Source organism: Ammospiza nelsoni, chromosome 31 (genome assembly GCF_027579445.1).
Source record: "Ammospiza nelsoni isolate bAmmNel1 chromosome 31, bAmmNel1.pri, whole genome shotgun sequence".
NCBI lineage: Eukaryota > Metazoa > Chordata > Aves > Passeriformes > Passerellidae > Ammospiza > Ammospiza nelsoni.
The window spans coordinates 419,212-442,432 of NC_080663.1; the positions used below are offsets into that span (position 1 = coordinate 419,212).

A 23,221-nucleotide genomic window follows, 5' to 3' on the forward strand; every position below is an offset into this window, starting at 1 on the left:
ACCTGCATGGAAATTTGTAGTGTGGGGGCGTGGTCAGAACCCTATGGGCGTGGCCAGAGCCTCCGAGGGGGAAATTTGAGGTTTCTTTGAGGGATTGGCCCAAAATTTTTGGGGTTCTTGAGGAGAATTTTGGGGCGATTTTGGGGGTTTTGGAGTGGGTTTGGGATGGGGGCGTGCCCAGAATTTCGTGGGCGTGGTCAGCGCCCCTGAGGGGGAAATTTGGGGGGATTTTTGAAGGTTTGAACCCAAATTTTTGGGGTGTCTGAGGGGAGTTTTGGGGTTTGGGGCGCGGCCGAAGCCCCTGCGGGGGATTTGGGGCGGTTTTGGGGCATTTTGGGTCGATTTGGGGTAGGGGCGTGGCCAGAGCTCTGTGGGCGTGGTCAGCGCCCCTGAGGGGGAAATTTGGGGGGAAATTTGAGGGTTTGACCCCAAAATTTTGGGGTGTCTGAGGGGAATTTTGGGGTTTGGGGCGCGGCCAGAGCAGCTGAGGGGAATTCTGGGGCGATTTGGGGGAATTTTGGGTCGATTTGGGGTGGGGGCGTGGCCAGAGCTCTGTGGGCGTGGTCAGTGCACCTGAGGGGGAAATTTGGGGGGGATTTTTGAGGGTTTGACCCCGAAGTTTTGGGGTGTCTGAGGGGAATTTTGGGGTTTGGGGCGCGGCCGAAGCCCCTGAGAGGAATTTTGGGGCGGTTTTGGGTCATTTTGGGTCGATTTGAGGTGGGGGCGTAACCAGAACCCTGTGGGCGTGGTCAGCGTCCCTGAGGGGGAAATTTGGGGGGGATTTTTGAAGGTTTGAGCCCGAATTTTTGGGGTTCTTGAGGGGAATTTTGGGGTCTGGAGCGTGGCCGAAGCCGCTGAGGGGCATTTTGGGGCGGTTTTGGGGGATTTTGGGGTTTTGGGGCGGGTTTTTGGGGCAGTGGGCGTGGCCCGAAGCGAAAGCGAAAGCGATGGCGGGAGCGTGGCTGCTGCTGGCGGGTGAGGAGGGGCCCAAAAACCCCAAAATCGGGACCCCAAAATTTCCCCCCAAACCCCAAATCCCGGCGGATCCCAACCCCGGAACACTCCCTGACCCCCAAATCCTGGGAAATGCCCCCAAAAAATCCCAGAAACCCCAAAAATGGGGACGCCCTAAAACGCGGAAACCCCAAAAATCGGGACACCCCAAATCGCGGAAACCCCAAAAACTGGGACATGACCCCAGATTCCCGACCCAAAATTACCCCAAATTTCGGTTTCCTCCCTAAAACCGCCCCAAATTCCCCCGGGAGCCCCAAATTCCCCCTCCGGCACCCCCAAATCTTTTCAACCCTAACCCTAACCCTGTCCAGGACCCCTCTGCGACCCCCCAAAACCCCCCCAAACCTCCCCAGGACCCCCCAAACCTCCCCAAAATCCCCCAAACCCCCCCAGGACTCCCCAGATCCCCCCCACATCACCCCAAATCTCCCAAAATCCCCTCAGGACACCCCAAATCCCCCCAAAACCTCCCCAGGAGCACCCAAACCCCCCCAAATGCCCCCAAACACTCCCCAAAATCCTCCCGAAATCCCCCCAAAATCTCCCCAAAACCCCCAGGACCCCCCAAATGCCCCCCTTAAAAATGTCCCTACACCCCCCAGGGCCCCCCAAGATCATCCCAAATAACCCCAAATCCCCCAAATTCCCCCAAATCCCCCCCCAAATCTCCCAAAATCCCCCAAAATCCCCTCAGGACCCCCCAAACCTCCCCAGGACCACCCAAAATCACCCCAAATCCACCCAAAACCTCCCCAGGACCACCCAAACCCCCCGAAATCTCCCCAAAACCCCCAGGACCCCCCAAATCCCCCCCTTAAAATGTCCCTAAACTCCTCAGGGCCCCCCAAAATCCCCCCCAGATAACCCCCAAATCTCCCCAAACACCCCCCAAATCCTCCCTAGACCACCCACCCCCCCAAAACATCCCCAAATCCCCCCAAAACCCCCCAGGACCCCTCAAATCCCCCCAAAACCCCCCCAGGACCCCTCAAATCCCCCCAAAACCTCCCCAAAACCACCCAGGACCCCCCCAAATCCCCCCAAAATCACCCCAAATCTCCCAAAATCCCGTCAGGATCCCCTAAATCCCCCCCTTAAAATGTTCCTAAACCCCCCAGGGCCCCCCAAAATCACCCCAAATCCCCCCAAACCCCCCCCAGGATCCCCCAAATCCCCCCAAAATCTTCCCAAACCCCTCAGGACCCCCCGAACTTTCCCCCAAAATCCCTCCGGGACCCCCAAAATCTCCCCAAGTCTCCCCCAAACCCCTCCAGGACCCCCCCAAAATCCCTTCAGGACCCCCCAAATCCCCCCTAAATCTCCCCAAATTTCCCCCCAAGACCCCCCCAAAATTCCTCCAGGACCCTCGAAATCCCCCCTAAATCCCCCCAAACCCCCCAGGACCCCCCAAACTTCCCCCAAAAATCCCCAGATCCTCTCTTGATCTCCCCAAAATCCCCCCGGGACCCCCAAAATCTGCCCAAGTCTCGCCCAAGACCCCCCCACATCCCTCCAGGACCCCCCAAATCCCCCCTAAATCTCCCCAAAACCCCCCCCAAGACCCCCCAAAATTCCTCCAGGACCCCCCAAATCCCCCCTAAATCCCCCCAAAATTCCTCCAGGACCCCCCAAATCCCCCCTAAATCTCCCCAAATCCCCTTTTTTCTGCCCCCCCCCCCCCCCAGGTGTGTTCCATATTTGGGGAGGGGTCGCGGTTTTTGGGGAGCCGCCCCCCGCCCTGCGCTGCCCCCTGCTGGACCGGCGCGGCGCCCCCTCCCCCCGCGGGGCCCTGCTCCGCCTTTTGGGGGGTCCCGGGGCCCCCCCGCACCCCGAGACCCCCCGGGACCCCCAGAACACCTTCGACGTCATCGGTGAGAGACCCCCGACCCAATTCGGGCGGGATTTTGGGGCGATTTCTGGGGGTTTCTGGGGGAGTCTTGGGGGGGATTTGGGGCATTTTTGGGGGCAATTTTGGGGGGTCCCGGGGCCCTCCCGAGCCCCGAGACCCCCCGGGACCCCCAGAACACCTTCAATGTCATCGGTGAGAGACCCCCGACCCAATTTGGGGGGTTTTGGGGGGGTTTTGGGGCCATTTCTGGGGGTTTCTGGGGGAGTTTTGGCGGCGATTTTTGGGGGGATTTGAGGGGAATTTTGGGGAGTTTTTTGGGGGTTTTGGGGGGTCCTGGGGCCCTCCCGAACCCCGAGACCCCCCGGGACCCCCAGAACACCTTCGACGTCATCGGTGAGAGACCCCCGACCCAATTGGGGGGGATTTTGGGGGGGTTTTGGGGACGATTTTGGGGGGTTTTGGGGAGTTTTTTGGGGGGGTCCTGGGAGGGTTTTGGGGAGCGATTTTTGGAGGTTTTGGGGGCGATTTTTGGGGAGACCTGGGAGGGATTTGGGGGCATTTTTGGGGGCAATTTTGGGGGTCCTGGGGTCCCCCCGCACCCCGAGACCCCCCGGGACCCCCAGAACACCTTCGACGTCATCAGTGAGAGACCCCCGACCCAATTTGGGGGGGGTTTTGGGGGGATTTTGGGGCGATTTTTGGGGGGGGTGCTGGGGGGGATTTTGGGGCGATTTTTGGGGGGGGTTCTGGGGGGGATTTGGGGGCGTTTTGGGGGAAATTTTGGGGTTTCTTTGGAAGGGTCTGAGGGGGTTTTGGGGGTGGTTTTTGGGGATTCTTTGGGGGTTTCTAGGGGGCGATTTTGGGGGTTTTGGGGCATTTTGGGGGGATTGGGGGCGATTTTTGGGGGTTTTGGGGTGATTTCTTGGGGGTTTGGGGGGAAATTTTGGGGGTTTTTTGGAGGGATCTGAGGGGGTTTGGGGTGGTTTTTGGGAATTTTTGGGCGTTTCTGGGGGGGTTGTGGGCGGTTTTGGGGGGGATTTTGGGGTGATTTCTTTGGGATTTTGGGGGAAATTTTGGGGGTTTTTTGGAGGGTCTGAGGGGGTTTTGGGGGTGGTTTTTGGGGATTTTGGGGGGTTTCTGGGAGGGTTTGGGGGGCGATTTTTGGGGGGCGATTTTGGGGGGTTTTGGGGCCTTCTGAGGGGTGTTAGGGGCGATTTTTGGGAGGGTTTTGGGGGTTATTTCTTGGGAGTTTGGGGGCGATTTTGGGGCAATTTTTTGGGGGGATCTGGGTGGGTTTTGGGGGCGATTTTTGGGGGTTTGGGGACGATTTTTGGGGCTTTTGGGGGAGTTTCAGCGTGACTTTTGAGGGGTTTTGGGGGCAGTTGTTGGGGATTTTGGGGGGTGATTTGTGGGGGGTTTTTGGGGGGAATTTGGGGGGATTTTGGGGGCGGTTGGGTGCGGTTTTTGAGGGGGTTTGGAGGTGATTTTTGGGGGGCAATTTTTCGGGTTTTTTGGGGCGTTCTGGGGGGATTTTGGGGCGGTTTTGAGGGCAATTTTTGGGGGGTTCTTGGGGGCGATTTTTGGGGGTGTTCTGGGGTGGTTTTGGGGTATTTTTGGGGGATTTCCTGGTGGGTATTTGGGGCAGTTTGAGGTATTTTTGGGATGTTTTCAGGGGGCATTTTGGGGTATTTTGGGGGGGTGTTTGGGGTATTATTGGGCTGTTTTGGGGGAGTTCCTGGGGGGTGTTTGGAGCAGTTTTGGGGGATTTTTGGGGGCATTTTTCGGGGGGTGTTGGGGGCAGTTTTGGGGCGGCTTTGGGGTATTTTTGGGGGGTGTTTGGGGCAGTTTTGGGGCTTTTTGGGGGAGGGTTTGGGGGATATTTGGGGCAGTTTTGGGGGATTATTGGGGTATGTTTGGAGGAGTTTTGGGGGATTTTTGGGGGAATTCCTGGGGGGTGTTTGGGGCAGTTTTGGGGGAATTTTGGGGGGTGTTTGGGGCGGTTTTGGGGGATTTCCCGGGGGATGTTGGGGGCAGTTTTGGGGTATTTCTGGGATATTTTTTGGGGGGATTTTGGGGTATTTTTGGGGGGTGTTTGGGGCAGTTTTGGGGGATTTTTGGCAGCTGTTTGGGGCAGTTTTGGGGTATTTTGGGGGGGATTTTGGGGCAGTTTTAGGGTATTTTTGGGGGGATTTTGGGGGGGGATTTTGGGGTATTTTTGGGGGCATCCCTATATCTCACCCCCTCTGTTTCCCTCCCCCAGATGCTCTGGGGGTGCTGCCGGATTTCTGGGGGGTATTTGGGGAGGTTTTGGGGGATTTTTGGGAATTTCCTGTATCTCACCCTCTCCCTTTCCCCCCCCAGACGCTCTGGGGGTGCTGCAGGGTTTCTGGGGGGTGTTTGGGGCAGTTTTGGGGGGATTTTGGGGTATTTTTGGGGGAGTTCCTGTATCTCACCCCCTCTTTTTCCCCCCCAGATGCTCTGGGGGTGCTGCCGGATTTCTGGGGGGTATTTGGGGCGGTTTTGGGCGATTTTGGGGGGATTTTTGGGGGGGTGTTTGGGGCAGTTTTGGGGGGATTTTGGGGCAGTTTTTGGGTATTTTTGGGGGAATTTTGGGGTATTTTTGGGGCAGTCCCTGTATCTCACCCCCTCTTTTTCCCCCCTAGACGCCCTGGGGGTGCTGCAGGGTTTCTGGGGTCCCTCTTTGGCGCCGCCCCGGTGCGAGCTGAGCCCCACGGAGCCGCTGCTGCCGCCGCCCCCGGGGCCGTCCCCGCGCTGCCACCCGGGGCTGGGGACGCGCTGGTGGCTGCTGGCCCTGGGGACACCGCGCAGCGAGGGGACGGTGCTGCTGCACCAGGTGACAGCGGCGGGGGACACGGCCAGGGTCAACGGTGAGAGGGGAGGGGACACCTGTGTCATTGTCACCTGCGTGTGTCACCTGTGTGTCATTGTCACCTGTGTGTGTCATTGTGTCATTGTGTCATGGTCACCTGTGCGTGTCATTGTCACCTGTGTGTGTCACCTGTGTGTCATTGTCGCCTGTGTGTGTCATTGTCACCTGGGGACACCGCGCAGCGAGGGGACGGTGCTGCTGCACCAGGTGACAGCGGAGGGGGACACGGCCAGGGTCAACGGTGAGAGGGGGACACCTGTGTCATTGTCACCTGCGTGTGTCACCTGTGTGTCATTGTCACCTGTGTGTGTCATTGTGTCATTGTCACCTGTGTGTGTCATTGTCACCTGTGTATGTCACCTGTGTGTCATTGTCACCTGTGTGTGTCATTGTGTCATTGTGTCATGGTCACCTGTGCATGTCATTGTCACCTGTGTGTGTCACCTGTGTGTCATTGTCACCTGTGTGTGTCATTGTCACCTGGGGACACGGGGCAGGGAGGGGACGGTGCTGCTGCACCAGGTGACAGCGGAGGGGGACACGGCCAGGGTCAACGGTGAGAGGGGGACACCTGTGTCATTGTCACCTGCGTGTGTCACATGCGTGTCATTGTCACCTGTGTGTGTCGTCATTGTGTCATTGTCACCTGTGTGTGTCATTGTCACCTGTGTATGTCACCTGTGTGTCATTGTCACCTGTGTGTGTCATTGTGTCATTGTGTCATGGTCACCTGTGCATGTCATTGTCACCTGCGTGTGTCACCTGTGTGTCATTGTCACCTGTGTGTGTCATTGTGTCATTGTCACCTGTGTGTGTCATTGTCACCTGTGTGTGTCACATGCGTGTCATTGTCACCTGTGTGTGTCGTCATTGTGTCATTGTCACCTGTGTGTGTCATTGTCACCTGTGTATGTCACCTGTGTGTCATTGTCACCTGTGTGTGTCATTGTCACCTGGGGACACCGGGCAGCGAGGGGACGGTGCTGCTGCACCAGGTGACAGCGGAGGGGGACACGGCCAGGGTCAATGGTGAGAGGGGGACACCTGTGTCATTGTCACCTGCGTGTGTCACATGCGTGTCATTGTCACCTGTGTGTGTCGTCATTGTGTCATTGTCACCTGTGTGTGTCATTGTCACCTGTGTATGTCACCTGTGTGTCATTGTCACCTGTGTGTGTCATTGTCACCTGGGGACACGGGGCAGGGAGGGGACGGTGCTGCTGCAGGAGGTGACAGCGGAGGGGGACACGGCCAGGGTCAACGGTGAGAGGGGGACACCTGTGTCATTGTCACCTGTGTCGATGTCACCTGTGTCATTGTCACTTGTGTGTGTCATTGTCGCCGGTGTGTCATTGTCATTGTCACCTGTGTGTCACCTGTACCTGTGTCTTCGTCACTTGTGTGTCACTGTCACCTGTGTGTTATTGTCACTTGTGTGTCACTTCTGTGTGTCATTGTCACCTGTGTGCGTCACTGTCACCGGTGTGTGTCATTGTCACTTGAGTGTCCTTGTCACCTGTGTCATTGTAGCCTGTGTGTCACTGTCACCTGTGTGTGTCGCTGTTACCTGTGCCATTGTCACCTGTGCCATTGTCACCTGTGTGTCACCTGTGTCATTGTCACCAGCGTGCCACTGTCACCGGTGTCACCCGCGTGTCCCTGTCCCCGCAGCCTCCCTGGCCATCTCCACGCTGACGCCGACGCTGCGGGGGCTCCTGGGGACCCCCCAGACCCTGCACTGCTCCTTCACGCCCCCCGCCCCGGGCGTGCCCTTCACCCTCGAGTGGCTGCGGCACCGCGACGGCGCCACCCGGCGCCTGCTGGCCTTCGACTCGGCCGCCAACCGCGTCACCGAGGCCGCGCCGGGGGTGCTGCTGCTGCTGGGGGGACACGGGGACGCCGCCGGGACACCCCCGGGGACACAGGTGAGGGGACACAGGTGAGGGGAGGGACGGCGGTTCCAAGTGGGGACACGCGGAGGTGCCGTTGGTCCTCCCGGCCGCTAGGGGGCGCTGTGGGCATGGAACAGCCGGCTCCCAGTCCATTCCCGGTCCCTCCCATTCCCCTCCCAGTCCATTCCAGTCCATTTCCAGTCCCTTCCAGTCCATTCCAGTTCATTCCCGGTCCCTCCCAGTCCATTCCAGTCCATTTCCAGTCCCTCCCAGTCTATTCCAGTCCATTCCCAGTCCCTCCCAGTCCCTCTCCATCCATTCCAGTCCACAGAACCCGGCTGCGGTTCCACGTGGGGACACCGGGAGGCGCCACTGAGGGAAGGGGGGTTGGGTCCTCCTGGCCGCTAGGGGGCGCTGTGGGTATGGAACAGCCGGTTCCCAGGCCCTCCCAGTCCATTCCAGTCCATTCCCAATCCCTTCCCAGTCCATTCCAGTCCACAGAACCCGGCTGCAGTTCTGTGTGGGGACACCGGGAGGCGCCGTTAGTCCTCCTGGCCGCTAGGGGGCTCTGTGGGTATGGAACCCCTGGTTCCCAGTCCCTCCCAGTCCATTCCAGTTCATTCCCAGTCCTTCCCAGTCCCTCCCAGTCCATTCCCAGTCCCCGGAACCCGGCTGCGGTTCCACGTGGGGACACCGGGAGGCGCCGCTGAAGGAGGGGGGTTGGGTCCTTCCGGCCTCCAGGGGGTGCTGTGGGTATGGAACAGCCGGTTCCCAGGCCCTCCCAGTCCATTCCCAGTCCATGCCAGTCCCTCCCAGTCCATTCCCAGTCCATGCCAGTCCATCCCAGTCCATCCCAGTCCATTCCCAGTCCATGCCAGTCCATCCCAGTCCATTCCCAGTCCATCCCAGTCCCCTCCCAGTCCATTCCCAGTCCATTCCCAGTCCATGCCAGTCCCTCCCAGTCCATTCCCAGTCCATGCCAGTCCATCCCAGTCCATCCCAGTCCATTCCCAGTCCATGCCAGTCCATCCCAGTCCATTCCCAGTCCATCCCAGTCCCCTCCCAGTCCATCCCAGTCCCCTCCCAGTCCATTCCCAGTCCATCCCAGTCCCTCCCAGTTCCATCCCAGTCCATCCCAGTCCCTCTCTGTTCCTCCCAGCCGCCAGGGGGCGCTGTGCAGGTCTCTCTGCAGCTGCCGCCGCTCTCGGTGTCCGATGACGGCTCCTTTGTCTGCTCCGTGGCCACGCCCCTCGGGCAGCTGCAGCAGGTGCTGCGCGTGAACGTGATTGGTCAGTGCTGGGAGGGGTGGGCGGGGCTTGGGCGGGGCTCCCAGTATGTCCCAGTATGTCCCAGTGCCCCTCTCTGTGTCCAGTTCCTCCCAGTCCCTCCCAGTATATCCCAGTGCTCCCAGTACCTCAAGCTGCTGGTTGAACTGGGCCTTGAGCTTGAAGTAGAGTCAGCTCCCAGTGCTCCCAGTTCCCTCCCAGTCCATCCCAGTCCCTCCCAGTGTCCCTAACTGGGTGTTTCCATGTCCCCATCCCTTCCCAGTCCCTCCCAGTTCCCTCCCAGTCCATTCCCTGTCCCTCCCAGTGTCCCTAACTGGGTGTCCCCAGCCCCTCCCAGTGTCCCTAACTGTCCGTCCGTCTGTCCCCAGCCCCTCCCCAGGTGTCCCTGGTCCCCTCCGTGCTGTCCCCGGGTGTCCCAGTCCATTCCCAGTCTGTCCCAGTCCCTCCTAATCCCCTCCCAGTATCCCTAACTGGGTGTCCCCAGTCCCTCCCAGTGTCCCTGACTGTCTGTCCCCATGTCCCCAGCCCCTCCCCAGGTGTCCCTGGTCCCCTCCATGCTGTCCCCGGGTGTCCCAGCCCAGCTCTCAGTCCCTCCCAGTAGCTCCCAGTCCATCCCAGTCCCTCCCAGCCCCTCCCAGTGTCGCTAACTGTCTGTCCCCGTGTCCCCAGCCCCTCCCAGTGTCCCTAACTGTCCGTCCGTCTGTCCCCAGCCCCTCCCCAGGTGTCCCTGGTCCCCTCCGTGCTGTCCCCGGGTGTCCCAGCCCGGCTCCGCTGCGACGCCGTCGGGTTTTTCCCGCTGGACGTTGGGATCCGCTGGGAGCGCCAGGCCCGGGGGGACCCGCGGCCACGCCCGGTGACACCCGAGGGTGCCACCACCGCCGCCACCCTTGGGGACGGTGCCAGCAGCCCTGGGGACAGCGGCGCGGGGCTGAGCTGGAGCTCGGGGCACCGGCGCGCGGCCGACGGCACCTTCAGCCGGAGCGCGGGGCTGAGCGTGGCCGCGGGGACAGCAGGGGACAGCTACAGCTGCCTGGTGACACACGCGGCGTGGGATGTGCCACTCAGGGTCACCGTGCGGGTGGCAGGTGAGGGGACAGGGTTTGGGACACACCTGGAATGGGGTTTGGGGACACTGGGGACAGTTACAGCTGCCTGGTGACACACGTGGCGTGGGACACGCCACTGAGGGTCACCGTGCACGTGGCAGGTGAGGGGACACCTGGGGACACACCTGGGGACATCAGGGACAGGGTTTGGGGGCACCTGAGGACACCAGGATTGGAGCTGGGGACACCTGGGGACATTGAGGATGGGCTTGGGGACACCTGGGATGGGCTTTGGGACATCAGGAGCAAGGCTGGGGACACTTAGGGACATTGGGGACGGGGTTTGGGTCATTTGCGATGGAGTTGGGGACATCAGGGACAGGGTTTGGGGACACCAGGGACACCAGGACTGGAGATGGGGACACCTGGGGACACACCTGGGATGGGGTTTGGGTCACTGGGGACAGGACTTGGGGACACTCAGGGACGGCTCCAGCTGCCTGGTGACACACACATGGCATAGGACGTGCCACTCAGGGTCACCGTGCAGGTGGCAGGTGAGGGGACACCTGGGGACACACCTGGGGACACCAAGGACAGGGTTTGAGGACATCTGGGGACATTGGGAATGGGATCTGGGGACACCTGGGGACACTGGGCAGAGCGTTGGGGACACTTGGGATGTTGTTGGGGACACAGGAGCAAGGTTGGGGACACCAGGAACAGGGTTGAGGACACCTGGGGACACTGAGGGTGGGCTTGAGGACATCAGGAGCAAGGCTGGGGACATTGGGGACATTGGGGACATTGGGGACATTGGGGATGGGGTCTGGGGACATTGGGGACACCAGGGACAGGGTTTGGAGGATCTTGGGACACCAGGATTGGAGTTGGGGGCATTGGGGACATCAGGGACAGAGTCACTGTGGAGGTGGCAGGTGAGGGGACACCTGGGGACAGGGTTTGGGTCATTGGGGATGGGGTTTGGGGACACCTGGGATGGGCTTGGGGACATCAGGAGCAAGGCTGGGGACATCAGGGACAGGGTTTGGGGACATCAGGGACAGTGTTTGGGTCACTGGGGACACCTGGGGACATCAGGGACAGTGTTTGGGTCACTGGGGACACCTGGGCACATCAGGGACAGCGTTTGGAGGATCTTGAGATACCAGGATTGGAGTTGGGGACATTGGGGACAGAGTTTGGGGACACCTGGGGACATCAAGGATGGGATTTGAGTCACTGGGGACACACCTGGGATGGGGTTTGGGACACTGGGGACAGCTCCAGCTGCCTGGTGACACACGTGGCCTGGGACACACCACTGAGGGTCACCGTGCGGGTGGCAGGTGAGGGGACACCTGGGGACATCAGGGACAAAGTTAAGGACACCAGGGACAGGGTTTGGAGGGCCTTGGGACACCAGGATTGGAGTTGGGGACATTGGGGACATCCGGAGCAGGGCTGGGGACAGCTGGGGACGTCAGGGACGGGGTTGGGGACACCTGGGATGGGATTGGGGACAGCTGGGATGGGACTGGGGACATCATGGACAGGGTTTGGGACACCTGGGGACATTGAGGATGGAGCTGGGGACACCTGGGATGGAGCTGGGGACATCAGGAGCAAAGCTGGGGACATTGGGGACACCAGGAGCAGGGTTTGGAGGGTCTTGGGACACCAGGATTGGAGTTGGGGACATCAAGGACAGGGTTGGGGACATCTGGAGTGGGGTTGGGGACATCAGGAATGGGGTTGGGGACATGTGGGATGGAATTGGGGACATTGGGGACAAGGCTAGGGACATCAGGGACGGGGTTGGGGACATCAAGGACAGGGTTGGGGACATCAGGAACGGGGTTGGTGACACCAGGACAGGTTGGTGACACCAGGACAGGGTTGGTGCCACCAGGACGGGCCCGGTGCCACCCGGGGGTGTCGCTGACGTGTCCCCACTGTCCCCCCGCAGGTGACAGCGGGCCCAGCGTGGAGGACATGGCGGGGATGGCCCTGGTGGCCTTTGTCATCGGGGGGCTCTGCCAGCGCCTGTGGCCCTCGGCGGGGAGGTGACACCCATGGCACCGATGTCACCAAGTGTCCCCAAATGTCATCAAATGTACCCAAATGTCCCCTTCATCTCCGTGTCCCTGTGTCCCCAATGTCTTAAATGTCCCCAATGTCCAAAATGTCCCCAAATGTCCCCAAACCTCCCCCAATGTCACCAAAGTCCAAAATGTCCCCAAACTTCTCCAATGTCCCAAATCCCCCAAATGTCCCCAATGCCACCAAAGTCTAAAATGTCCCCAAATATCCCCAATTCCCAAATGTCCTCAAATGTTCCCAGTGTCCCCAAAATGTCCGCCATCCCCCAAATATCCTAAATGTCCCCAATGTCACCAAAATCCCCAACGTCCCCAAGTGTCCCCCAATGTCCCCAAATATTCCCAATGGCCTAAATGTCCCCCAAATGTCCCAAATCCCCAAACCTCTCCAATGTCCCCAAATGTCCCCGTATGTCCCCAATGTCCCCAAACCTCCCCAATGTCCCCGTATGTCCCCAAATGTCTCCAGAATAAACGGGGGGTGACATCTCCCCCATAGTGATGTGTCCTGAGTGGGGCTGGAGCTTGGGATGGAGCTTCCCGATCCCGCTCGGGTCTTTCCGGCGCTTCCCGAAGCCGTTCGTGCCTTCCCGGCCCCTCCCGAAGCTATAATACTACATATAGTTAAAATAGTTGTATTACAGCTATAACACTAAATAGTTCAATTTATAATAATTATGTTTTAATTATATTACAGCTATAATACCAAATATTCATAATAGTTATTGTTCTGGTTTGAAAGCCAAACCAGTGAGAGACTCCAAGTCAGAAATACGGAAATTAATTAGGAAAAAAGAAAAAAATCAAAATAAATGCAATAGTACGAAAGAGCGCTGACAGAGTCAAAATTCCGCCGGAAGCGGCTGCTGACGCCGCTGCAGGACAACTTCCGCCAGTACTTCTGCCAAGCGCGGCTTCTGATTGGCCCTCGCCACGTTTGGGGCTTCTCGACACAAGTCTCGCGAGAGCAGCAGCGCCCCCATCTTTGTAGTTCCACTCCTCAGAGCGCTCCGCCTTCCCTCCAAAATCCAGCGGGGAAGGGCGGAATCCGCCTGGAAATGGAGGAATGGAGCCTAAATCCCCTGGGGCTGAGCCTAAATTCCCTGGCATTCAAGCAAAGTGGCCAAATCCATCCAGTAAAGTCCCCCAGGAGCGCTCCTCAGGCTCATCCAGCGCAAACTGCCCGTCTCTGGGGTGAAGCCGCGCCGCCATCTTGGGTGAGGGCAGTTCCGCTCGGTCCTGGATGTGGTCCCACAGCTGGGCAGAGCAACGGGGATTCCAAACTCCACTTAAATCCCCGAATCTCAGTCTAAATCCCCCCATAATTCCGCTTAAGCCGCCCCAAACTCGGCCTAAAACCCTGCAGGACACCTGGGCCCTCTAAAGAGAGCCAGGACAGCTCCCGCTCTTTCCCGGAAGCAGCGCCGCCCTCTTGGGGGAGGGCAGTTCCGCCCGCCCCTCGGAGCGCTCCGCGTTCCCTCATAAATCCGGCCAGAAACGGCGAAATCCGCCTGGAAATTGCGGGATGGAGCCTAAATCCTCTGGGATTCAACCAAAGTCCCCCAATCTACCCAGCAGCGTCCCCCAGGAGTGCTCCTTAGCCTCAACCAGCGCAAGCTGTCCGTCTCTGGCGTGAGGCTGCGCCGCCGTCTTGCGTGAGGGCAGCTCCGCTCGGTCCTCAGAGCGCTCCGCGTTCCCTCATAAATCCAGCGGGAACGGCGGAATCCGCCTGGAAATGGCGGGATGGAGCCTAAATCCCCTGGGGCTGAGCCTTAATTCCCTGGCATGCAACCAAAGCGCCCGAATCCATCCAGTAAGGTCTCCCAGGAGCGCTCCCCAAGCTCAACCAGCGCAAACTGCCCGTCTCTGGCGTGAGGCTGCGCCGCCATCTTGCGTGAGGGCAGCTCTGTCCGCTCCTCAGAGCGCTCCGCATTTCCTCATAAATCCAGCGGGGAACGGCGGAATCCGCCTGGAAATGCCGGGACTGAGCCTAAATCCACTGGGGATGGATCCTAATTCCTCTGCGATTGAGCCAAAGCGCCCCGATTCTGGAGCTTTTATGCATAAGGGCGGTACTGGAAAGAGCGGACGCCCAGCCCCTTTCCGGCCCTTCCTGAGGCGGCTCCGCAATTTGCTTGGCACCGCCACGGGGACCGGTTCTGGGCCGGGAACGGCAAAATCCGCCAGGAAATGTTGGAACTGAGCCTAAACCCCCTGGGGATGGACCCTAAATCCCCTGGGATGGAGTCAAAGCGCCCAAATCCCGCAGCTTTTATGTATAAGGGCGGTAGCGGAAAGAGCGGGCGCCCGGCCCCTTCCCGGCCGTTTCTGAGGCGGCTCCGCCTTTTCTCGGCGCCCTTCCCGGACCTGTTTCTGTGCTGGAACCGCCGCTGGTCCCGGGGCTCCTTCGCCACCAGAGCGTCCCCAAAGTGTCCCCAGGGTGTCCCTGAGGTGTCCCCAGTGACCATGGAGCCCAAAGAGGTGCGACTGGAGGGGAATATGGGGGGAGACGGCGGGGGAGGGGGCCCGGGGACTGGCGCGGGGTGGCAGAGGGGACAGCAGAGGGGACAGGAGGTTGGCACAGGGGACAGGAGGGTGGCACAGGGGACAGCGGAGGGGACCAGGGAGTGACAGGAGCTATGAGAGGGTGACAGAGGGGACAGCAGGGGGGTGGCAGAGTGTCGCAACTCAGGACATCTCTCTGGCTGCCCAGAACGGCCAAGAGCCCAGCCAGGGGGTTCAGAAACCCTGGCACAGAGCCCAGAACACCTGTGGGGTTGATTATTACCCGTGGAGAAAATTACCAGCCTTGTACGAAGACCAGCAAGCCACAGCAGTTTAAGTAGCATAATAGTGAAATTATCACAGGGGAAAAAAAAATAGATTTTTGGGGTTTCTAGAATGGGGGTTTCGGGGATAAGGTGGAGGGATTTGAGGGTGTCCAGCCTTTCTCCTTCTTCTCTGCCTCCATCTTCTGCTGTGATGTGGGCACTTTTAGATTGGTTTAGAGTAGGAGCTCACTGTCTAACATAGGTGATTGGTATTAGAAAGAAATTTTAAACATTGTCTGCATAGTTTTTACTATAAAGAGTTAATACCACCCCAGGGCCAGGCAGTGTTCCTGGAAACGTCCTGCTGCATGGACTGTGGCAAGGCAGGAAGAAAATGTTTATAGATAAGACGCAATAAACAACCTTCAGACCAGGAAATGAAGAGCTCTGACTCATTCTTCAAGCACGCAGGCTGGAAAGACCCTATTAACAATCTCGGGGTCAGAGCGACCTGGACCCTCGAGAGCAGAGGGGACAGCAGAGGGGACAGGGGGGTGGCAGAGGGGACAGCAGAGGGGGCAGGGGGTGGCAGATGCTACGAGGAAGTGGCAGGGGTGGCAGCAGGAACAAAGGAGGGACAGATGAGCAGCAGAGCCCTCCAGGGAGGGGCACAAAGGGGAACTCTCAGGTGCAGGAGGCCACCTCAGGACACCAAAAGTGCCACCAGGTCCCTGACACCTCCCCTGTCCCCTCCCCAGCTGTCCCCGGCCCTGCTGCAGCCACAGGTCAGGGTGGTGTCCACCCTGGATGAGCTGTGGGACACCCTGCCCAGGCGGGACGAGGACACGATGCTCATGTCCCCAGTGTGCCTGCACTGGGGCCTGGAGGAATTCACCAAGGAGCTCCGGGTCACCCTGCACCGCATTGATGACACCTCGTGGCGCCACAATGTCACCTCCGATGATGATGGCCCTGCCGCCTCCGTGAGCCGGGCCCTGGCCGCCTACAGGAGCACCCCATGGACCACCTGGGACGATGTGAAAATGGCAGCCGGGAAGTGGCAGAGGTCGGTGTCTGTGCTTGTGGAGAGCTGGGCCGAGCTGGCCAGGAAGGCCACCGAGCTGCACAGCACCTGCAGGGGGGTGGTCACCTGGGCCAGGGAGCTGCAGGACGAGGCTGCCCGTGATGGGACAGCTCAGGAAAACATGGTGGGGCTGGGTCAGGCCCTGGGCAGGGAGGAGGGGGCCGAGGTGGTGGCCGGGCATGAAGACCAGGTGAGGAGAGTGGCTGTGGTGGTTGTCAGCCAGAGAAGAAGGGCCACCATGGAGAGACAGCAGCTGGAGGCGGCCCTGGGGCTGCTGGAGCGCTTGGTGGCCGCGTGTGACGAAGCCACCGCGTTCCCCCGGGAGCTTCAGTGGCGGCTCAGGGACATCGAGGCGGCCCTGGAGGTGACAAATTGGGTGTCTGCCGATGTCCCTGAGAGCTTGGTGGCCAAGGTGGCCGCAGCAGAGCAGCTGTGGGTGGCCAATGCCCGCCTGGCCAAGGATCACGTGCTGGGAGCCATTGACGACATCATCGACTACTATAGCACGGGTGGTCCCACGGGCCCCAGTGCCTGCGGGGTGGCCGAGCGGTGCCAAAGAGCCATCGAGGACATCCCAAGGCTCCTTCAACCCCCGGAGTGTCCCCGGAGCGTCCCCAAGATCTCCCCAGTGAGTGTGGAGCCCCGAGAGGTGCAACGGGGGGGGTGGGGGAGGACAGAGTCTACATTGGGGGGACACAGGGGCCAATGGGGCGGGGGCAGCAGGGACAAGAGGCTGACAAAGGGATGGAGGGACAAAGGGGACCCCTTGGGGGCACAGGGGCCATTGCAGCAGGCTCTAAGTGCCACCAGGTCCCTGACACCTCCCCTGTCCTCTCCCCAGGTGTCCCCTCAGCAGCTGCAGGCACTGGTGGCCGTGGTGGCCACCCTGGGCATGGTGGCGGCCGCCGTGATGGCGCTGCACTGGGACAAGTCCCCAAACTCGCACGAGGACCTGAGGAGATTCACCCGGAGCCTCCATGCGACCCTGAACCTGGTGATGTCACATCCCTGGCCCACCCTGGTAATGTCACATCCCTGGGCCACCCTGGTGTCCCCTCCCTTGTGGTAAGTTAGGGACAGGCGATTGGAAGGTTTCGCGTTGTACGGGCAGACAGAATCACTCAGCTGTTAAAGCTGGTTGGCCTCCAGCAACGCTCTGTCTGTGTCATGGGTAGAGCTGAGTTTGTGTAACCCCAGTAAAATCTTAATAAAGTGTAGAGAAAAAGAGACTAGGACTAGGATGGTTCATCACAGGTCCAGTTTATTGAAGAAAGCATCAGACACTTATACAGCGAATAATAAGCTTATGAATATTCTGTAAGCCAAGCGATCTATTGGTTAAACTATACCATCGACTCTTCCTCATTCCTTAGGGGTTATATCTCTTCTCATGTCTCTTTCACTATTAGTTATCATACTGCAGCTAGGCCCAAGGACACGCTATCTAGCAGGTGTAGGATTTGGAATTAGCCATGGTTTTGTACTTTTCCAGTCTCTAGTCAGCTAAATTCCCAACAGTACCGTGCACCATGCTGGTGTCTGTGAGCTCATGGCCCGAGCGGCCGGGGTTTGGCCGCCGTGCCGTTCCCAATCCAGGTCACCACACCTCAGCGGAGGGTGCCGAAATCCAGGAAACCATCCGGAAAACGGGAATTGCCTGGACAGGTGAACGGTGGCCAAAGAGGCTGGACCAGCTTTGGTAGGGAGGATGCTCCAGGACTAGCGAGGAGGATGGAAGCCCTCGTGAAGGTCATATTTCAGATCCGTAAGCAATGGGCCGTTGACTGTAAACCAATGTGGTGCTGACTGTAAACCAAAGGATTTTTCCATCGCGGTGTCGAGGCTATTGCAACTGGGGTCATTGACCGGCTGTTGGACATATCCACCCAGAAATATGGGATAAGTGTACCACGGTTCTGGCTGAGGAAACAATGTCCTCAGGTTCTGGGAGGTGTCTTAAATCATGGGGAAAAGTCGTGCAGGCTCTGTAAAAGGCTCAGCAAGAGCAAGAGGCCTGGAAAGCCGTGTGAGAATGTTTGCTGGCCGTGCCCTGGCTGTAGTAGATAGGGTTAGGCGTTTGGAAAATTTCGCGATGTCACAGAAAGCAGCAAGATTTTTCTTTTCTTAACGCTTAGTAATAAGGGATCACTTAGGAATGTAGTTTCTCTTAACATTAGTAACTTTCTACTCTTTACTAACTAATTACAGTAAAGTAAGACTTTCTGACGTAGAGAAAAAACTTTCTCAGTATAAAACGAGACGAGACAATAAAGGCCTTTGGACCGTCCACCATAGTGGTGCCTGCGTGCGTCTTTGGCCCGAGTGACCCTGGAGAGTTTGAGTCGCCGTGCCATTTCCTCAGAACCAGGTCGCCTTGCCTTGCATCAGAAAACAACAGGCCGGGGGTTGGAGAGACCACGCAGACCTAGAGGGGGAACCAGGGCCAATCAGAGCTTAGTTATAATGCTAAATAGTTCTAGTTATAATAGTTTTGTCTGAAAACATATCCTCATAAGACAGGAGCCTCCCCCAGCAGGAGCCGGGGCAAGTCTAGAGGGAAGGAGCGGCCCAATCCTAGGAGAAAGGGACGGGGTAGGAGCCCAACAAAAAGGTTCCAGAGTCAGGAGATATCCAGTCAGGAACTTCTGAACCTGAGTCAAACTCCAGCTGGGATGAGTGGTTTGATGACTCTGACAAAGAGGAAGTGAGAGTGGGCGAGATTAGCAATCACAAGGCTCCTGCTGGCGTTAGGGGGAAGTTAAAAAGGAACAAACAAACCCTGTTTATAGACTGGAGGAAAATAACAATAACATGCGCCGATGGGGCCCCATCAGCCACGCTGGCGTTCCCAGTCCGAGTGGGAGGGCAAGGTGAAAATCAGAGAACCTACTCGACGGTGAACCCCAAGGATGTGCAAGCAATTGTTAAAGCAATTGCAGACAGAGCAATTAATTCCGCTCTGGTTTCCACCCTTATCGATAGCATTTTTGGGGGGGATGACATGCTCCCATTTGACTTTATCAAACATGCACATTAATTTTTGATGGGGCAGGGATGATTGTTTTTAAACGAAATGGGAGGATAACTGTGCAAAGCAGCTGGCCTTGGTGACTGGGGCAGACCACCCACTACACGGTTCCAGTGTACCACGGTTAATGGGCACAGACCTTGAGAACAAATGGGTTTGAAATTGCAAGTGCAAAATTAAAAGGGCACCGTGCATCACCCTTTTGGGAGCGGGAATTTCGAACTCCTGTATAGCCCCTCCCCAGATAAAATTCCACCGAGACATCAAGACGCTCCATGACACCCAGCAGCTGGTAGGATCCCTGCAATGGCTCTGCAACATCGTCCTGATCCCTCCCGAGGTCATGGACCCCCTAAACGACCTCCTGGGAGGGAAAAACTCACGGGAGCGAAAGACTCTGACACCAGAAGCGATAAGCTCGCTCCGTTTTATCAAACATCGGGTGTCGGTGAGCACGTTCACCAGATGGGACTCAGGCCCGCTGGTTGATTTGTGTGTCCACTTTACAAAGAAAGGGGGAGTAGGAGAAGCAGCCCAGGGACCCCCCGACAAAGCCCAGCCAGTGGGTGGCCTTGGGAAAACCATCACGCGCTTTTTCCCCGGGAGTTGAGTGCCTGAGCAGCCTTGCCATGAAAGGCAGGAAACTCGCCCTGAGGCGTTTGGGCGTTGAACCCGCCAGGATATTTCTGCCCTTCTATAGTAGGAGTCTGAGGAAAATATCTATATTGCATATTAAATATCTGTGTATAGGCCTTGCCCTGATAAGCCCTGGTTGTTTTTTGTCCTTAACTGGGCTGCAGCTGTAGCTCGTGAAGATAACTGGGATGGAAGGGGCTGGGCCTGGCCAGCCGAGTTGAGCTGATAACCAGCAGAAGTCAGAGCTGTGAAGAACCACCCCCAAGAAGTATCCCCGAGAAGGCACGAGACGTTAGAAATACGAATACAACAGTATGGGACTTTAGAAATACAACAACAAGATTACAATGCCCTTCGGCAAGCAGCTTTCCGTGCAGTTATCAACAATATCAGAGCAGCTCGCCATAGGCCTTGCTGGATTTGGAGGAGAGATTCGCTGTGCGGCAAAACCCCCTTGGACTCAGCTGCTGGCGATCGTCGACATCGACCTCCCACCAAAGATAATCCACTGATCACAAGCAGGACCCACGGTCTTCACGGACGCATCTTTATTGGAACAAGAATCCCAATATCACCCAGCAGATTGTGCCTGGGCTGGTCTGACCCCTGCTGCTGGGCCAAAGGCGGCAGCTGAGGTGTTTCACCCCAGAGACACCTTTGGGTGGCTGGATGCTGCAGCTGGGCACGGAAACAAAGCCAGGCTTGTAGAAACCCAGTTTACCTCAGGTGGGAAGGCTTCAGGCGATGGTGGAGAGGAAAAGAGAGCGGATTCTGCCGGAGGGTTGATATCCAGAGTTTATGGCATGGTCACAGAGGTGTGAATGTCAGGTAACAGCTCCAACAGAATCCCGAGCACGTGGCCTGAGGGACCTTTTAAGCTCCGGGACAGGGAGAGGGGACAGGTGAGCACCAACCAGGTGGGAGGAGGAGGGTCCCTGGGGACGAGGGACACCCAGACAGGCCAATGACCCCCAGGCCTGAAGGGCACCCTTTGAACATGACCAACCACACGATGGCCTTGCCGGAACGTTCACCCTGATGGACAGAACTCACTCAGCAAGGGGGCGAGGGGGAAGGGAGAGGGGCATTGCCACACCTGGGGAAGGGACTGGGAAGTTGGAAACAGGAAATTGCAACACGCCGCAACACAGCTTCGTTAACCTCCACCGCAGCGGTGGCGTGGCAGTCAGGAGAGCGGCGGCGTTGCATCAAAACAACCGACCCAACGCTTTCGGTGCAGCAACTCGAAGCAGCCGCCGCGTAGTACAGCGTCCTGATGAGGCCTTCAGGGTGAGAGACGGAACCTTGGTTCATGATCAGAAGGCTGGATTTATTGATATATGGTATATAATACATTATTACTCTACTAATAGGAATAAAGAGAGAAGCTGCAGAGGCTTGCTAAGCTAAGAATAGAATAGAATCTAAAACCAAGAGTTCTCTGTCACTGTGTTCCAGAGAGCTTGCCCTGTGATTGGCCCTTAATTGTACACGTGGAACATGAGCCAAAGACAGGTGCACCCTATTGCATTCCACAGCAGCTGATAATCATTGTTTACATTCTCTTTCTGGGGCCTCAGCTTCCCAGAAGATGAACAAATCCCAAAGAAACGATTTCTATGAAAAAACGTCTGTGACAGCCGTGGTCCTAGCATGTGGGCTGTTCCCAGAAGAGCACCTCAACATCGTAACCAACTCTGTGTTTGTGGCCAAGCTCTGCCCAGCCATGTCTGGACCCGGCGTGTCAGTGTCCGCGGTGGCGATGATGCTTGAAGAGGCACTTTGTTCCCGAAAAGGCGCCGTACCTGTCATCCACGTCAACAGCCACAATCTGATTAAAGGATTCTTTCAAATCGGCAACGACGAGGCAGACGCCGCCACAAGACGCTGAGAGAAGCCCGTCAGCTACATGAATCCCTTCATATCGGAGCTAAAGCACTCGCCGAGAAATGCGGGATTTCAGCCGCTGATGCAAAGCACGTCGTCGCCTCGTGTCCTTGTTTTGCAGAGAAAAGAAGAAACCTCACAACTTTATCAAAGTTGTAAAGCTCGGTGTGTTTTATTACGGCGCCGGACACGTGAGGAGAAAACTCTCCTCAAAAGGCACGCGCACCTCTGAGAACTTCAGGTCTCCTTTTATCCCCCTCCCAAATACACACGCACACAGTTTCACGATAGGTTCATACATATTCATTTTTATGGGTTTTGTGTGACTTTTACCACCAGTACTTTTTTATCAGAAAGAATTCCGAGGTCAGGCTGACTTGCCCTTACAGCAGTCCCTGTCTCTCTCTATCATCTTCTGTCTCCCCCCCTTTATCTCCGTCCTTCCCGGAAGTAACTTCACTGAGCTTAGGCCTTGCAGCCTGGCTAAATAACTATGGTTTCTAAGCACAGGCTCAACTCAAAAATGTACATTTCACCTAAATTAAAATGGATTTCTATCCTGGAAGATTTTCACTTTGCTTCATCCTCACTGCCAAAAATCACCATTGTGGTCCAGGGGAGTCAACCCCAGAGGCCTCAAAGCCACAGAGATATGGAGAAATCTGGCAAACAGACTTTATATTATGTCAGCTGCTAAAACCCCGAGTTTGGCTCGCAGTGACTGTGGATGCGTACAGCGGCAGGGGCCGTGCCCAAGGCCCGGGTGACAGTGGCCAGTGAGGAGGAGGAGGAGGAGGCAGCCAGTGAGGAGGAGGAGGCGGCCACCAGGAGGGAACAGCGCTCGGAGGTGACCCAGGGGCTGCTGGAGCACTTGGTGGTTGTTTCTGAAAGAGCCAGGCATTTCGTCTTTGAGATGCACCGCTGGCTCGAGGCCATCGAGGCCATCCTGAAGGGGACAAATGAGGCGTCCCCCGATGCCCCCAGGGCCTTGGTGGCCACAGGGCCCACCTGGCCACGCGTGTCACCTGCTGAGGACACTTGGGGACATCTGCAGGCTCCTCACAAAGCGCCCTGGGAACTCTTGTGGCTCTGGTGGCCCTGGTGGCCCAGGTGGCTCTGGTGGCTCTAAAGGCTCCGATGGACGCATGGTGGCCGAGCGGTGCCAAAAAGCCATCGAGGACATCCCGAGGCTGCTGTGGGGACAGTGATGTCACCGCTGTGACGTCATTGAGGGCAATGACATCATTGGATACATCGCTGCTGTCACCAGTGCCCTCTCCCCTCCCCACATGGGATTTGAGACAAATCTGGGGAATTTTCTGGGAGTTTTCATTGATACATGTCCAGAGTTTTTTGCAGGTTGAGGAGTTCTTGCAGGACAATGGCCACATGCAGCCCATGCACAATCCAGCCTGCTTGTACTGATGGGCAATGGACACGATCACAAACAATGAATAATGGACACGTTCAGAAATGGGGCTGGTATATCCTTGAAAGAGATACAAGAAGAAGAGTCACCAGGACTCAGCAGTTTTGTCAGCGAGCTTGGGAAAGTCAGAAAAAAGTGAGCCATGGGTGGGCCAGACGATCACAGCAAGATGTGTGAAAACTTAGGTGATCCCATCAGCATTCTAATTTAGACGTGTGAACAGCTAGGATTAACCAATCGTGTATTAGATAAAGAAACATGGACAGTAGAAATTTATTATAAATATAGTCTTTTTAGGGATAAT

The 23,221-nt window shown here is 57.5% G+C and overlaps 2 protein-coding genes across 2 annotated transcripts; both read left to right on the top strand.

Moving 5' to 3' along the window:
- Positions 1-922: 922 nt before the first annotated feature.
- TAPBPL (TAP binding protein like) lies at positions 923-12,584 on the top strand. Its single transcript, XM_059491082.1, has 7 exons — positions 923-975; positions 2,703-2,888; positions 5,530-5,754; positions 7,428-7,681; positions 8,808-8,937; positions 9,645-10,019; positions 11,950-12,584. Exons 1-7 carry the CDS (start codon positions 948-950, stop codon positions 12,048-12,050), a joined length of 1,299 nt encoding a protein of 432 aa, XP_059347065.1. The 5' UTR covers positions 923-947; the 3' UTR covers positions 12,051-12,584.
- Positions 12,585-13,148: 564 nt separating this feature from the next.
- On the top strand, positions 13,149-17,166 carry LOC132085631 (uncharacterized). The gene is made up of 3 exons (XM_059491081.1): positions 13,149-14,563; positions 15,612-16,565; positions 16,779-17,166. Exons 1-3 carry the CDS (start codon positions 14,273-14,275, stop codon positions 17,004-17,006), a joined length of 1,473 nt encoding a protein of 490 aa, XP_059347064.1. The 5' UTR covers positions 13,149-14,272; the 3' UTR covers positions 17,007-17,166.
- Positions 17,167-23,221: the final 6,055 nt, after the last annotated feature.

What these genes read in the sequence shown, in the direction of transcription:
- LOC132085631 (XM_059491081.1), top strand. Translation starts at nt 14,273, where the DNA reads ATGTTGGAACTGAGCCTAAACCCCCTGGGGATGGACCCTAAATCCCCT. An exon ending in TGACCATGGAGCCCAAAGAG is followed by an intron (nt 14,564 to 15,611) that starts GTGCGACTGGAG and finishes TCCCCTCCCCAG; the next exon opens with CTGTCCCCGGCCCTGCTGCA. An exon ending in GCGTCCCCAAGATCTCCCCA is followed by an intron (nt 16,566 to 16,778) that starts GTGAGTGTGGAG and finishes TCCTCTCCCCAG; the next exon opens with GTGTCCCCTCAGCAGCTGCA.
- TAPBPL (XM_059491082.1), top strand. Translation starts at nt 948, where the DNA reads ATGGCGGGAGCGTGGCTGCTGCTGGCGG. An exon ending in GAACACCTTCGACGTCATCG is followed by an intron (nt 2,889 to 5,529) that starts GTGAGAGACCCC and finishes TTTCCCCCCTAG; the next exon opens with ACGCCCTGGGGGTGCTGCAG. An exon ending in GCTGCGCGTGAACGTGATTG is followed by an intron (nt 8,938 to 9,644) that starts GTCAGTGCTGGG and finishes GTCTGTCCCCAG; the next exon opens with CCCCTCCCCAGGTGTCCCTG.